Genomic DNA, 16,636 nt, shown 5'->3' on the forward strand with positions numbered 1-16,636 from the left:
GAGCATTGAATCATTGCTAGATGGAAACACTTTTCTCTCCTCCAAAAAAGTGATCCAATCTTCTTTCTGCTGTCCATAGACTGAAAAAATGCCACATTATTTTATGACTGATAGCATAAAATCTTTCCAAAGGCTGTCTTGACATTAGGCTTTACTCTCCAGCTTGTACATTTGGTTAGTTTGCCACATCCAGATGACAATTGCAACAATGAAGCCTCAGACCAAGGTGTCATTTTTTTTTCAATCTGTGTTCTGAGTCCCACATAAAGTTTTCATCAAAGCAATTTTCTTCTTAAGTCAGCTAGGCATACACTACCAAAATCAATACTGAATTTAGCCTACATTTCCAGACAGATGCAAATCATGTTCTGCTGCTGATTCTTTACATATCACCACAAAACGTTTACAAATTTAAAAAAAGTCATTAGCTCTTCTATTAAAACCCATCTAATGCATCAGCCAGTCTTTGACACATATTTTTGATTTCTTCATTGGTCATGTATTCTGAAGCTAGGATAGCATTTGCCACAGCAATGGTCTCTTTGTTGGATCGGGCCTTTACCCACACTCGGCCATTCATTCCTACAGCTGCCTCAAAAGGAATCTTGTTTCCCAAACACTTCATCAAGACACAGTCGGCATTAAGAATCCTGCAGAAAATGAAGAAGATAACTATCAGCATTCACTTAGAAGGCCATCGAAATCACACAAAGAAATATTTGTGCGAGCCCAGGTGCTCCATCAGCATGGACTGTGTACAGTCTGTATTCTTATCAATATATTTCGTGAGGGAATTTTTTCAAACTGGTCTTATTGCGCTTTAAATGAATGAAAAAAAAAAACCCAGCCTATTCTCTTTTAATAAAATGGTGTAATCATTATCCCCATTAAAAGTGAAGGTCGCTTTCTGGTGCCTTTTACCTTCTCTAATAAATTAGGTACCTATTCTTGCTGGATGGAAAGTGAACAAGCTTTCTAGTCACAGTCCTGTGTAAACTTCAGACCATGACCTTAAATTACATATTTGAGCAGAGTAACCATCACATTACATATCTGAACACAGTAACCACCCCATTATATATCTGAACACAGTAACCATATTACATATGTGTAGAGCCTCCACCTCATTCTACTTTAATTAAATTGTGAAAATTATCTTCACATGTTTATGCTTTAATTGGATTCAGTTTTACTTATTATGAAACTGCATAAATTATTTTATGTTCTGCGCTTTCAGTATCGGTTTGGTTTACTGAAAAGATATGTGACATTGTCAGAATTTAATTCTGCCTCTTTTCTCATTAAAAAAAAAAGGAAAAAAAAAAACCACCATAGTTTCACTTCTCACTTGTACATACTTCCTGACTAGGCTGAGTGATGTCCTCACAAGAAAGCCACCATTACGAATGACACCCATTCCACTGCTTCGGCCCTGACCATCAATACAGACAACCTCAGGCTCCATATCCTTGTTGGCTACCAGCAACCGACAGTAAACAATGTCACCTACCTGAGGAAGATGGATAAAACTTGAACCATTAGTGTAAGTCAAAACACATATTGTACAGATATTAATGCAACAAATAAGACAAATTAGTCCAGGATAAATACGCACTAAATGTCTTAATACTGTTAGCACAATATGAAAATGGCAGGTTGACTCAAGAACAGCAATACCTGACTTTGTGACTTTTGCAGCCAGTAATTCATTTGCAATGTGATACAAATATTAGCACTGTCCCAAAAACATTATTGCTGTTAATTATTTTATAGATACCTTTACATCTGGGCGGTTTCGTTTGGTTGCACCCTCAAAGGAAAGAAAAGACAAGCTTGCTTGCTCACTTCCACCAATGTCTACCCGAAAAGTATCACCAACTTTTTGTGTAATGATGCCAATCACTGTTTCTCCTTTAACTGGAACATACTAGACATGGAAGAAACATTAGAAACCCATTTTGGTTTAACTGTATGTGTGAGACAGAGAAACCAAGAGAGACTTGGTTCCATAAATGCCACTGATTTCAGCATTATGACATGGGGAAGATTCAAGAATAATGTTAACAAAGCAAAGCAGAATATAGAAACCAACATGTAATAATGAACATTTTTGTTCCGTTTGAATCCAGAAATACATCTGTGACCATCAGGCATAAAAAATTTATGCATGACCTTTATGCAGTTATGCTCTAACTGAAGTACAGTTTTCTTTCTAAATGCAGACATAAAAACACATCTCTTGTGCAATCATATAATTATTCAAGCCATTATTTGCTTATTCTTATATCAACAATAGCCTAATGCACAGCTTTGCACAATTAGAACTGGAAATGTTTTGCCCTAATTTTACTAGCTTCAGCTATGCGTTTTGCTACAGCGATAATACCTTCATTCCTTAGTAGTGTCAGTACCTCCTCTGCTCTCTTTGTTAGGTGTTTAGAAAAACTACATTTTTCCTGAATTATGATCCATTCTACTATGACAAAATACTGACTTTTTCTTGAATAAACTTCATTCATTCAGTCAATGAAATGATACCCCAAGCATATTTCGGAACTTCTATTTGTCCAAAAATGCAAAATTACTTAAGTGCCTACAAAAAATAGTAGAATAAAAAATGCTAGTGATGATTTTTCTAACTGAAGGAGTTTTTAGTGTTTGGCTCTTTCCATGTGACTACATACAGCATCTATACCCATGCTGGAAAATTTCCCTTCCTTGCCATTGAGTACAATGAGTATCCATTGGCCTGCTAAGAGAAAGCAGTGCAGTGTAATCTGAGAATTTGACAAGATATTGATCCTTGTGGTTACTGGGACAGCTGTCGGTATATAGAATAAACAGAAATTTGTAGAACTTATGCACACAGAATAAGCAGAAGCAGGGATAAAACACAGCCTTAGGGTAAGCTGGTGCACACTGTACAAGAGAAAGCTCGTCAAAGAATATTCTAGTTAGGTTATGTGGTTGTATGGTGTCGAAAGCCAATGAGAAGTCAGCAAACAACAGTTGTTCATGGGAATAAGGATTCTCCAGGTGTTTGAACAGAGTATGGATGATAAGCAGTTTGGCATCATCAACACTTCATTTGGTATGCAAACTGCAGGGGAAGTCAATATATTTATTAGTAATCTGAAGCGTTCTTCGGAACTGGGACAACGGCTGACAATTTTCAAGCAGCAGGGATTGCGTGAGAATCCATAAAGCGCTGAAATAGGTGTTGGAAATGCCTCCAAATTAATGCGTGCGGAAACGTAATGTTCTGCCACAAATACCATCTGGACATGGAACCTTGCGTATGTGTACTTGGAACAGCTATAGAACTTGTTCTGTTAAAAAACCCTCTGGACAGGATGAAGAGAATGTCATCTTTAATCCTCGCAGAAGTCACGAGTCTCGAAACAAACAATCAGAGATGTTATGACAAAGAAAAGGGGTTATTGTACAAGTATTTAACTATGTTTGTCATTGTTCTAGATAAATATTAACATTTAAATTCTATAAAACAAAACTTTAAACATAAAATTTTGCTTATACTTTGGCTTACACGCGTTTGATGAGAATCCACCCAATATACATTTGGCTCACGAAATCTTAGAATCCCTGATTTAGCAACGCAAATATCTTCATCTTCTAGTCTCAGTCCAGGTCCCAAAATTATTTTACTGCTGTCTGCACAGTTCTTCAAAGCATTTATTTTCTCTCCTGGCATCACAACTCTTCTGGCTAACTGTTTTGTCTCCATGTTTGATGTTGAGCTAAAGCCAGCAAACCACATGACGATTAGTTAATAGAAAATAACCATGTTACCTTTCTAGTTCTTTTGCTTTCTTATGTATACATATCTCATAGATATAAGCAATAACAAAAACAACAACAAAAGCCTCAAAAACACTTTATGAACACACTATTCTCATATGGCCAATTAGAGGGTTAATCTAGAACTAATGAATGAACCGGAAGCATCACAACTATAAGTTGTTTGCATTTAAAAAAATAAAAAATAATACATATAAAAAACTACGAAAACATATATGTCTTGCCTGTCAGTAAATATCATTTATATTCTACAGTTTTATTTTCTCCAAATCATTGTTTCGTCGTACAGGCAGTGCACATTTTGTATTGACACAAGAGGATGTGCCCGCGGGAGCGCGGTATTTGACTGACGAGTAATTTATTCTGCACGATGCAGAATTTCACTAATTTGATAACTACAAATGTAGTTTGAAATTTGACAGATTATTTATTGCAGTTCTATGGCACGTATGTAAAAGCTTTTTGTATAGCGCGGCTCACCTGCTAAAGCTTTGCTCACTGCGCACTACAACACAAAGTACAAAAGAAACGCATATCCTCTCATTGCGTGTTAACGAAGACTGTCGGAACGCTGGAGGAAATCTTTAAAGACCAAGATGTTGACCTCGTACTAACAAAATCTACTTGTCGTAAAGGTGTTTCTTCCATGGCAAACGCAGAAAAGATCGTATATATATTTATATAGCAAGTATCAAGTATATAAAATTTATCAATTATACATACATAAAATACATAAGTTTGATAAGAGAAAGGATTCCATACATTAATTATTCTAATAGTTCATGTACCTTGGAGCTTTCAAACACTGGCATTTTGGAAGAAATGCATTACATTCCATTTGCGATGACAGCTTGATTTGGTGGAGAGGTGCTCACATCCATTGCCACTGTGTGTGCACCTGTTTTATACATCTGTGCTTTATTATTCTAAAATATAAAAATACAATGAAAATTGTCTCCATGCAAAACATAGTTCATAGAAGAAAACTTGGGCATCAAGAACTATTAACAAGAATTATGAATTTTCAAAAAATGATAGATTACAAGGGTATTGTAGTGGATGCTGAAGATAATGTCCATGTTTGCCATTGTTCAGACTGTATGTGATTCTTATTTTCTGTATTGTGAACTGCTGTACTGTAAGCTGAGTAAATGGATGTTAACATAAAAATTATAAATTAATGGAAAATATATAGTTTGGTATGTAGACTGATTACATTATGTCCTGGTTCATGATGTGCTGTACTGGCAGACTAAGGAACATACTGCCGAGAATCATCTTGCAATGCTGCCACAACGACAAACCCGCCGAAGTGCATCTAGGGTATTTCTGATATCAGGGATTCCTGAAACAGAAAGAGAAGAGCTAGGACAAATGATACAGAAACTTGGGGCTGTATATTTGAAAACGGATGTAAGTTCTGTCTTGGTCTTGTTATTAATTGTTACTGTTTTAACTTAAATCTTGGATTGGTGTAAAACTTCCTAAACTTTTATTATTTGTCTAATTAGTCATGGTAATAAACTCATCTCTTGACAACATATATAGCAATAATGTCTCACACAGGAACTAAAGAATTCAAATTCAACTAAGGAAAAGCACAAGTGACTTGCCACAAAACTGAGAAGTGAATTGCCTTAAAGGAGTGATAATGACATCAACAAATAATAGTGATTTGTTAAAAAGATGTGAACAGTTTATATAATGAACCACTCATTATCCATTACTGCATTCAGTGAACAGCTCAGATCTGACTGAATAAACAGTCTTGCTCCAGTAATTAAAATTAAGCTACCATATGCATGCAGAAAGCATTACAATATCTTAAGAAATGCATGTAGTTCAGTTTGCCAAGTAATATCTTAAGTAGAACAAGGTTAATAGAATAGCATCAAATCCGTTTTGCCAGAAGTCAATCAGAATATTGTACAAGCATCATAGAAGTCTTGATCACTACACAATATAAAATTCTATTTTGGGGATGTTCTGGATCAGTAGTACCAGCAGGTTTAACCATTACAGGGAAAGGGATGTGGGTGTGACATGTTCACAGACCAAAGTCATTATTCTCTGTTTGCAGGTCTTCACTAACAATGCCACTCACGTGGTTTGTAGAAAACTGACTCGGTCTGAAAAATTCCTAGGAGCAGTAGCTCTTGGTAATGACCTTGAAATATTGTGAATATATGCACAAAAGTTTTGTATGTGTGCGCGCATGTTTATACATATGTGCATGTGTGCTGTCTTTGCACAATAATTCATGTATGCACATTTGTTTGAAGAAATTTTATGTATATATATATATTTTGGTACATTTTCCTTTTATAAGTTCTTTCATAATTTCTTTGACTGCAGTTGTGTTGCATAACTTGAGTGACTGCAAATCTTGTGCATGTGGATGACCATTGCTAAAATGTAGTTGCTTTTCAGGCAGGTGGGTGGTGAAGCCAGAGTATATTGGAGACTCTTTCCTGGCCAAGAAATGGCTAGATGAAGCTGATTATGAATGGAGTGAAGATAATACCGAGTTGTCCTCCTTACTGGCAGCTGCTGCACAAAGGGGACGCAGGCGGGCAGAGATGTCAGCAGAGAAAATCTTTGCAGGGTGGCAAGTTGCTGTGGTACTGGGGGATCATAAAAGACAAAATGTATACAAAAGGTGAAGAGCTACTCTTTGTGCATTTCATTTGACATAGTTACAGTTGACCCAGTCTTTAGACCATTCTGCTGTTAGGTATGTTAAAGGTCAAACTAGCTGTAACTAACGAATTGGAAGAGTTTTACCAACAATTAGATGGTGAAGGACCTCCTTGTACTCGTTGGCTACAATGCCAAGGTCCGCTCAGATGCCTGCCAGGAACAGGCAGGAACGGTGGGCAAGTTGGGCCTTGGCAAAACCAATGACAGGGGTATCAGACCCCTAGAATTTGCGTAGAGCTAGAGACTCACTTTAGCTAACACCTTACACTCCCACAAAAAAATCAAAGATGGCCACATGGCACACCAGAGGGGTTGATCCAATCAACTATATCATGCTGCCAAGACGCTTCCAATTCAGCATCAACAAGGCCAAATCAAGGACATACCCAGGCGCTAACATAGCGACCATGACCTTGTTCTAATGAAACTGAAAGCGAAACGACTCAAACACATCCTGCTTTGATTTAGAAAAGTTTAAGGACCCAGACACAGCAGAAGTCTTCAAATCCACAATGTCAACAGCCCAGGAGATTCTAGGGCAACATATAAATACGAAACAGCCATGGGTTGCGAATGACCCCTCCCTATAAAGTCATACTGAAAGTCATACAGAATCACCACAGGAGCTAGCAGCAGAACAGGCTGGCTTCAGACCATACAGCAGCACAGTTGAGCAGATCTTCAACTATCGCATTCTTATAGAAAAGCATTTTCAGCATCAGTGGGACCTCTACCACAACTGCATTGACTTTAAAAAGGCATTTGACAGAGTCTGGCACGTCTGGCAGAGTCTGGCATGTGATGCAAAAATTCAAGTTCGAAAAAGGTCTTGTTAAGTCAAAGTGCTGTACAACAGCTCAATGAGTACAGTACTGCTGAACAACCAAATAAGAGCTTACTTTCGAACCACATGCGTGCATCAAGGATGTCTTCTATCTGTGGTGCTGTTTAATATCTTCTTAAAGAACATCATGCTCGAAATCCTCAATGACTTTCATGCTTCCATCTTAATTGAAGGAAGGCAGATCTGCAACTTACGGTTTGCAGATGACATAGACCTGCTAGCAGGCACTAACAAAGGACTGCAAGACTTCACCGACAGACTGACAGACTGCTCAAATGCATATGGAATGGAAACCAGCACTGAAAAGAGAATGGTCAATGGCAGTGGCAAAGGAGAGATCTCTATGAACAGCAGAGGTAAGCAGCTTCAAGTACATACTTGGGAGCCACCCTAACCAAAGACAACAGCTCCATGTCAGATATCCGCATCAGGATCATGACAGCAACAGCGTCAATGGCTATACTACAAAGGATCTGCCATAGCCATAACATAAGGTTCACTACGAAGTGCAAGCTGTACAAATCTCTGGTAGTGCCGATCCTGTTCTATCGATGAGACTCATGGACTCTGCTTTTTGATACAAAGAGGAGAATCCAGGCATTGGAGAATGAGTGCCTGAGGAGGCTGTTCATGACTGCTCAGTATGAAACTAGATTGCCACACTCGTAGGACACCGGGAGCCTCTACTTTCAACAGTCAAGCGATGTAAGCTGGTCTTTGGCCACCTGACCCAGCATGACACCTTGTCAAAGACTGTCCTTCAAGGCACCTTGGAGGGTAGTTGATGCCGCGGTGGTCAGAGGAAGAACTGACTTACGAAGGTCAAAGACTGGACTGGTCGTCCTGTACAGGACCTGTTGACTATCACCTACAGTAGCATATATTTTAGTAAAAGGTCAAAATCTTGAGCTTGCTTATGAAAGTGCAGTTTGCTGTCCATAATAGTGCATAGTAAAAATGAAGTGAACTATAATATCTTATCCAGAGTAGTGCATTCTAACAACAAAATGAACTATAGGATTGCCAGGGATGGCAAGGGATGAGAAAAAGGGAAAGATGTATGATAGTGAGGGTGCTACTCTTATGTATGGGAACTGAAATCTATTATTAAAAAGTCACTCCAGACAAAACTGTTGTTTTTGTAACATCCTGGTATGTTGTTACCAGTAGATAAAGTATTTGTCTTACATTGATAAATCCTGTATTGATGATTTTTGTTATTATACAATGTATTCCTACATTCTTGTAGGGTTGTGAAGGTATGTAGATACAGATGTCTGGTGACCCCAGTTTCAATGTAGGGCTGTGTAGATAGATCGGTACAGATGTTGGGCAATCCCAGTTTAGCTGTAGCCTGTTTTTTGTCTCTCTCCAGCACCACATTTTTTGTTTCTTCCAAGTACCACTAATGCAACACATCCATTTGGGTTACACACATCCACAAGTATGCCCATGTGTGAAATGGTATGCATTGCGGTGACGTGACTAGAGTGGCCACTGAACTTGACCAGTGCTATTTATCAAGGCTGCAGTGTCTGGGGCTATTTTTGTCTCCTGGCATCACAACTCTTCTTACTGGATGTTTTGTCTCCATGCTTGATGTTGAACTAAAGCCAGCAAACCAATTGAAGATTTTAATATGAAATAACTGCTACCTTAATTCATTTGCTTTTTTATATATATCTCACATACATACAAAAGAAAGAAACACTTTATGAACACACTGTTTTCATGTGGGCAACTAGGAGGTTAATCTAAAAGCTAATGAAAGAAACAGAAACATTATCTGTAGTTTTGTTTGAAATAATTATAGATATGAAGCTAGCGGAAGACAAACAGGATCACGTAACAATAGAAGAGGGAAATATAAAACTACTGGAAGACCAAAGTGGCCATGTAACAATAGAAGAAGAAGGGTGGAGAGGATCTGCAAGGTTCAGTGGGGGAGGGGTGAACATCACTTTTCTAGATTCGTCTGTTCAGGCAGGCTCTGAGTGATAGTCAAACTGCGGAGAGTTTCTTTACCCGATTTTTCTTACCAGGACAGTAATCCATGAACTATAGCCTACAGCAATCGCCATGAGACCACCAGCACAATAACCCAGAAAGAGATCATGAAATGGTTATAGGAGGCATTGAAAAAATTCAAGGTGTCCCTGCCATTGACCACAATGCCAACACACACATGTATGTGTGAAATTAGTTTTCTTTTGAATTGACACTGGAGAAGTGTCCATTCACAACTGTGTGTGTACACTCAATTATGTAATTGCTGGTATTAAATGTTGTAATTGTGTGGTTATATTACACTTCTGCTGCATTAACATTTCTGTTTGTTACACTTTTGAAAATGAAAAGCCTACCACCGAACCAGAACTAAATATTTTTGTCTGCAGACTACTTGCATATGGGGGTGCCAAGGTCTTCACCTTGAAACTTCCAGCCACCAACCCAGAAGCTGAATCAGAGAAACTTACCTACCTCTTCACAGACCCATCCAAAGCACAGCTAGCATGTGATCTGCAGAAATGTGGTGTTATGTGCCTCAACGTTGACTTCCTCAGTGACTTTCTCATTCTTGTAAGTTTATATGAACAAAATTGCAAAAAAGAGGTCAATTTTAAAACAGGTGAGTATGAGCAACAAGGAACATGTTAAAATATCATGTTTTAGAGGGAGGAAGCAGATAGCTGTGTGGTTGCAGCAAGGGTGTTCAAACTGAGAGGCAGCATACAGCACGCAGCACACTAGCTGATTTGATACCTGTGTCATGCAGCATGTCTCCCCAGTTGATGCAGATATGGAGTTAGTATCTGACTACATAGAGGGTTGGAGAAGCTAGCACTTTATTTAACTTGAGTGTAATATTTTGTTGTTTTGTATATAATAGTAATAGTTGTAAAGTGTATAAACACACAATACTTATCAACAATAGAAGCAGAAGTTCAAAAAAAAAAAATTCCAAAGCAAATGCACTGTAAAAATTCATTATTGTTATTATCGGTCTATTAAACATTTTGAGACTTAGCATTTTATCATAAATTATGCCTGTTTATTTGAAACTAAATTTGCATTTGATTCGGTATTTTAAAGAGGTAGATACAGCACACTTATACAGACGTGTGTATATTCATCATTTCAATTCAAAATAATGGAATATGCTGTTCTGTAGGATCCACCACCAGATCCCTTGAACTACACTTTATTGAGTTTGGATGGCATCCCCTCAACTCCAGCTTTGGCCAGAACTTCCTGTGACCTCCCTAAAGGTCTTAGCAGAGTTGCTTCCCTGCAGAAGCAGCATGAAACGCTTTCTTTCTCACAGGTTGGTAGCTGTGTCACAGCATCACAATGTGACAAGTCTGCTACTATCTCACCGCTCCTGTCCCAGCATCACAATCTAACTGGTCTGCTACTGTCTCACCGCGTGAGGCTAGCAATTATCACCTGTTGCAATCTTCTCCATGCTTGGTGAGCACAAAAAAAGATTGTTCTTCAGTTTTGGTTCCATTTGTTTGGTCATTTTATCGTTTGGCGGAGATTACTTAGAAAATAGTCTAATAGCATGTTATCTGTATAAGTGATCATTTTTAAATATTTCAATTAATGATTACTATTTTCAAAGTTTTTACTGCTCGCTTGTACAAATGCTGTATTCCTGCAGCTTTGTGCCTCATTTCCAGTTGGTGGTGACTATATGAGGAAGTGATTAAAAAAATTATAATTTATTGTTAATTACTAGGCAGTGGGCAGTAAAAAGGATGGCAGACTTATTTTATTCAGCGCATTGCTGGGTCGTTTAAAACTCTTGGGACTGGAATGGATGGGATGTAAAGAAATATATTAACCTACACATATGCATAAAGTGTATTTCTACAACTTAATAATACTTTTTAACATGTTTAAGCACTAACAGTTACTAAAAATAATACTTTTGAACATATGCACTAAGAATAACTATAGGCTAACACTTGAGCACCAAGACTACTACTTAAATTATTCTTATTTTTTTATAAAGTTTTGTTGCCAGGTGGCCTTGACAGATATTGTCATGCCTCCATCTTTCACTGCCACAGCTACTAACTCCTTAGCTGCTATAACCAAACGCTTCTTACAGAAAAATTATATGAGGATTTCACATCAGGTACACTACGCCTAGGTTATAAAAGCATCGCTGTAGTACATGACACTTAGATTATAAAAATATTACAGTAGTACATTGCTCTATCCTTAATAGCATAAACTTTTTCGTTTCTGACATCATCACTACTCTTTGTATACATTATTGTTTTTATTACAAAGAGCCTGGCCACATGCTAGGATTCTACTCTTTGTAGTCATCATTATCACTACTAATGTGTATGCATCATTGTTTTTATTATAGAGATTTTAAAGAAGGAAAATTTTTTTCAATCTTTGCTTATCAAAGAAAAATCAAGAAACCAAGATTGGAGCTGAGATAGTCCAAAGCACAGGAAGTTTGACAACAACACCAGTGCTAGCTTCTCAAAGATCAATTCGAGATTGGTTTGGACGTCAAGACAAGGAGAATGACTGCGCAAAGGGAGGTAAGGTTATTTGCTCTAAAATGATCCTTTTTTTATTTCTTGTAAAAATAAAAAGCACCTTTGATGAATGCAAAGTAAGAACATTCATCGGAAAGACAAATCTTGAACAAAATTGTGACAGTCAGATTCCAGTTTGTTTATATGAAACAGAAACAAATGATTGTTGCTGGTACAAGAAGACTGCAATATTCTCCACAGCACAGCATTGTGACAGAAATGCAGGGAAGAGGGATGGACTAAATATCCCCAGGGGAAAGCAGGCACACTGCTGGCTAGTCTCACACCCGCCTACCTCCCTTTTACGCCCACTTGCCCGATTTCGCACATCCACATGCTCACACACAGGTAACTACTTCCATTTGCATGTACAAACAACAACTAACAGTACAGTTGTACAAACAATATCAAATAATTTTTCGACAAAAGAGGTTAGCATAACAGGGCTTCTGCTAAGGTTAAATTCTTTGGGGTCCCAGGGACCCCTTCTTCAGATTTTTAAGGGGTCCCTGTTCTTCGGCCAAATTTGAAGGGGACCCCATTGACGAAAACTGAAGGGGTCCTCCAAACTTTTAATGCGTACTGTACGCAATTTTTTGTGTAAGCAGAAGCCCTGGCATAAAATCAGATACATAATGTAGAGTGACGATTATTAAAAGTTGACAATGTCATAAATATTTACACATGCGCCTGGACCTGGGCCAAAAGTTCACAGTTCTCAGAATTCTCCTTGTACATCACTGGGATGTGTTCAGCTCAGGCTCTCGCTGAAAATGGCAGTGCCACTCAGCTATCTCCCCCTTGGTGCTCATAGACGGACAGTGAACACACCATTATCACCACTATTACAACTGCTGACTCCTTCTTTCATTGATGGTTGCCTGCCGTTGAACAATTGCCCCAGGCAATGGACGACAGCGGTGGGTGATTATCCAAACAGAAGTGGTGATCTGTTAGCTGCACACAACACCAAGCTGAACTGGTGGCACGGTGGGATTTACCAGCCGCTGCCTCACACCTCTTGCTGCTGGTAACACACTTGTCTCATTCGTTTATTTTCTGGGAGAATCAGCCTCTTGCTTGCACTACTCTCTTTCTTTGCATAACTCAGACTGCAAGTGTTAGCAGGTGGTGGCGTACTTTCTGGCAATTAATTTTCCCAGGGCACTGGGATGGTTCTAGAGGGCCGGACTAATATAGTTAACTCAGATACTGTATATATAGAGCGGGTGAGGCCCAGGTCTGTTCTAAGAGAATGGACCCCTCTCCAGTCCTGCTGCTTACAGTTGTAAAATCACTCAGAGACTATTGTCCTCTGCTGGAGAACGAGGAAAGGCACTTAAAACAAATTTATCCTAAACTATATACCCATCTAAACACATGACAAGGGCAGCTTTAAAATCACGGTAAAAAATGGCAAAAAATGCGGTGAATTAGCCCCCACTTTCTCTCCATCGTCTTAAACTCATGCTATCCTATGTCTGTCTTTAAAAAGCTCATCCTGGAAACCCTGCGTACCATGCTGTTTTCAGACCTCATCATGCTGCCCTATGTGCCATTCGTACCAAGGAACAAAAGCCATTATCACTCCTCACCTACAAGCTGCCAGAGTAGATATTCAACAGGTAGAGCCTCTCTCTCTACTACCAGCTCCTCCTTGGACCCTTCCTGTTCCAGAGATTCGCCTTGATCTTACAGCTTTTGAAAAGGGGGACACTAGTGATCCCATCTAGCTCCAACATTTTCATGAAATCATTTCTGACTATCCTGGATTCTGTTCTGTATTTACAGATGGCTCAAGTGGTGGCCCAGTCACTGCGGCAGCAGTTCTGTCCTGCCAACCGCAACGGGCTGCTTCAATCCGACTGGTGGATGGATGTTCTATTTTCACGGCGGAACTTCACGTCATCGTGCTTGCCTTGCAGCATGCTCACCGCTCTTTGGAGCACAACTTTTTGATTATTTCAGACTCTCTTTCTGCACTCCAAGCTCTCCTTTCAAATTATTTTGACCACCCTCTTGTGATCAAGATTCATAAAATTCATGCAGCACTCATTCAACGAAACAAGGACATTGTTTTTATTTGGTCTCCTGGCCATGCTGGTATCCCAGGCAATGTTCGGGCAGACCAGGCTGCCAAGGCTGCATGTCAGTCCCCTGGCAAATTACAGACACTTGTTTCATCAAACTGTAAACCTTTCTTCTCGGCCTACGTTCAGTCCTTATGGCAACGCCACTGGGTCACTCTAGGCCAAAATAAATTTTACGCCACTCTTCCCTGTCTTTCTGACCGCCTACCTTCATGCCATCCTGAGAAGCAGGAGGAGGTGGTCCTTGCTAGACTAAAGTTAGGACACACCTATGGTGACACGAGGTGAACCACCACCTCTTTGCCCATGGTGTAGGGGAAATTTTAATGTGGTACATATTTTGATTGTTTGTCCTTAGCTGCAGATTATCCGATGACAGTTTTTTTACAGAAAACTCTTTGTTTTCTTTGTTCAGGTCCGTCCCATTGGCAGCAGTCTTTACATTTTTAAGGAGGATAGGACTTTATCATCAAATGAAATTTTATGTCCTGATAATTGTTTTTCTTTTGATTCTTGGTCTGTTGGTGGCCTTTTTGGGCTTCACTTCTCCATTTTACGCTTTACCCAATCTTTTACATATTGATTACTTATTGTGTTGATTTTTTAAAGAATGTTATGGTTGTATTACTTGGAAGGGTTTTTTTTTTCCCCTAAACTTTTAAAGTTAAGATTACTTTTGTCGCCGTGATATAGCCTTGGCTGCTGGCACAGCATTAAAAACAAACAAACAAACATCCTTCGTTTTCTACACTAGGTTCACATCCGTTCTGGCATCTAGTACAAACTGTCCATGCTGTCTTTTAATTTCTTTGCTGGCACCTGCCTTTATTATTTCTCTGAACTGCTCTTCTCTTACGTCCCAGCTACACAACTCCACTCCTTGTCTGATGACCAGAAGAACAATATATGGCCACAGGATGTTTAGTTATGGTGCAGCGAAACAATGGAACCCTCTCCTTTATACAAGAGCATTTTCTTACTACTATCTGCTCTACCAGTGCAGGTGGGAAGTAATCTGCAAATGCACAATAAAATCCGAGGCTGGAAGCAAGAGGGCTGAGTTTGCATATGCACTGCTGTTAGTTTGGCTCTGGTGTGGTTTGTTTTCTTTTGTCTCATAAATCCTCTGTAAGAACAATCTGATGAATATAAGGTTCCTCTGTGGTGTAATTCCTGCAGGCACTTGTTAGATTCTACAAATATTCATGCATGCATATGGGAACAGGAGCATTTATTACAATAATGTTTTATGCTTCAATAACCTGAACTACAAATGCACTAAAAAAAGTTGTTGTGCAGAGTGCTTCAGACGTAGTGCAGTGGTGACTTGTCATGTGTCAAGAAATCTCTTGTCAGATAGGTCATCTGGTGGTGCAACAGTTAGTGCCTGTCACCAATACAGTGTCCTGGGTTTAGCTCTTGTCTTGAGCAAGCTGCTTTTCACTGCATGTGGCATCTGTTTACAGGGCTGGCTGCTTTGCTGTGATATAGCCTTAGTTGCTGGCTCAGCATAAAACACCAATTCCCACACACACACAACCCTCTTCTTGGTGTAAGCAGATAGGCAGGTGATTAGAGCATACTGGTTCAATGACTGATTAGAACAGCAAACTTCCCCCAGTCAACCCAGCTGGCGGGAATGACTCCTTAGAGGGTTGGGGAAGGTAAGGCAACGAGGGAGAGATGGCCACCACCCTCATGTAAAAGACTGGCCCTGAGAAAAGTGAGGTCTCTAACACCTCACCCCTCAACAACCTGAAAAGGCTAGGGGATGACCGTTACCTTTTTTTTACCTCTTCTTGACAGATGAGGGTTGAGATAAGTGGAGATAGGAGATGTCTTAATATTTTACTTATCTGTTTTCTCATCTGTTTGGGTTGGTCCTGTTACGTTGGATTAAATTTTTGATTTCTGTATGGAATAATTTTTATGCTTTTGTTCTGTTTCAGTTCATTGTCAAGATAGACCAACAACGAGACAGTTATCTAAAAATATAGATGTAGACCCAGCCCAGGTCATGAACAGCAGGACTGGGAAAAATCTCAAGCATACAGGCGGAGTTGACAAACAGTTGCATGAAGTTCCTAAGAAAAAACTTAAATTAGAAGCATGCTTTTCGCCTCCAGTCAAAATCACAAAATTCCTAAAGAAAAAAACAGTCTCGACTGACCAAGAAAATCACAGTTTAAGAAAGTGCAGTTCAGAAGTTGAGGGAGTTTCAACATGGGAACTTATGCAGTCAACTTATGTTGCACTGATGACAAGAAATATTAAACATCTTGATAAGTTGTCCCAGAATGAGAAAACAAAGCCGATTTCAAAGGAGTCTCATAAATCTGGTGGTGAACCTGTAGTGCATATGGTAGAGAAAAAGACACAAAGTTGAGAGGAAAACCTGTAGAGATGCCTTCTACAAGGGTTTTGCAAGTTAGCCATCAGAGTGATGTCAGCTTCCATCAGGTGAGTGGTGTCATACAAAACCAAAAGAGACGCAGCATTCCCACAGAACGAATGACCTTATTTATGTCAGCTGTACAGTCGAAGAAAAAGAGAAATGGTTGTGGAGGTAAAAAACGGTCAAGCAAATCAATCTTTTGTAGAGATGTGCCAGAGAAATC

At 39.2% G+C, this 16,636-nt stretch overlaps 2 protein-coding genes across 2 annotated transcripts; one reads left to right on the forward strand and one right to left on the reverse strand.

Annotated features, from left to right (window-relative positions):
• Positions 1 to 138: 138 nt before the first annotated feature.
• Positions 139 to 3,927, reverse strand: LOC112574441 (exosome complex component RRP40-like). Its single transcript, XM_025255519.1, has 4 exons — positions 3,548 to 3,927; positions 1,778 to 1,927; positions 1,359 to 1,510; positions 139 to 650 (listed from the first exon to the last, which is right to left on the reverse strand). The coding sequence occupies exons 1-4, from the start codon at positions 3,776 to 3,778 to the stop codon at positions 437 to 439; spliced, it is 747 nt and encodes a 248-aa protein (XP_025111304.1). The 5' UTR covers positions 3,779 to 3,927; the 3' UTR covers positions 139 to 436.
• Positions 3,928 to 4,151: 224 nt separating this feature from the next.
• On the forward strand, positions 4,152 to 16,428 carry LOC112574437. Its single transcript, XM_025255512.1, has 9 exons — positions 4,152 to 4,157; positions 5,071 to 5,232; positions 5,900 to 5,978; positions 6,250 to 6,478; positions 9,760 to 9,943; positions 10,536 to 10,688; positions 11,793 to 11,931; positions 12,130 to 12,276; positions 15,968 to 16,428. The coding sequence occupies exons 2-9, from the start codon at positions 5,104 to 5,106 to the stop codon at positions 16,402 to 16,404; spliced, it is 1,497 nt and encodes a 498-aa protein (XP_025111297.1). The 5' UTR covers positions 4,152 to 4,157; positions 5,071 to 5,103; the 3' UTR covers positions 16,405 to 16,428.
• The last annotated feature ends 208 nt before the right edge of the window (positions 16,429 to 16,636 follow it).

The sequence above is a fragment of the Pomacea canaliculata genome, linkage group LG10, assembly GCF_003073045.1.
Source record: "Pomacea canaliculata isolate SZHN2017 linkage group LG10, ASM307304v1, whole genome shotgun sequence".
Classification (NCBI taxonomy): domain Eukaryota; kingdom Metazoa; phylum Mollusca; class Gastropoda; order Architaenioglossa; family Ampullariidae; genus Pomacea; species Pomacea canaliculata.

Bases quoted from the DNA above. Each gene is read 5' to 3' on its own strand.
- LOC112574437 (XM_025255512.1), top strand. From the start codon at position 5,104: ATGCTGCCACAACGACAAACCCGCCGAAGTGCATCTAGGGTATTTCTG. The intron at 6,479-9,759 runs GTGAAGAGCTAC...TTTTGTCTGCAG, and splicing joins AGACAAAATGTATACAAAAG to ACTACTTGCATATGGGGGTG. The intron at 11,932-12,129 runs GTAAGGTTATTT...TATTCTCCACAG, and splicing joins GAATGACTGCGCAAAGGGAG to CACAGCATTGTGACAGAAAT.
- LOC112574441 (XM_025255519.1), bottom strand. From the start codon at position 3,778: ATGTGGTTTGCTGGCTTTAGCTCAACATCAAACATGGAGACAAAACAG. The intron at 1,928-3,547 runs GTAAGCCAAAGT...TTCCATGTCTAG, and splicing joins TGGATTCTCATCAAACGCGT to TATGTTCCAGTTAAAGGAGA. The intron at 651-1,358 runs GTATGTACAAGT...CATTTTCTGCAG, and splicing joins TCACTCAGCCTAGTCAGGAA to GATTCTTAATGCCGACTGTG.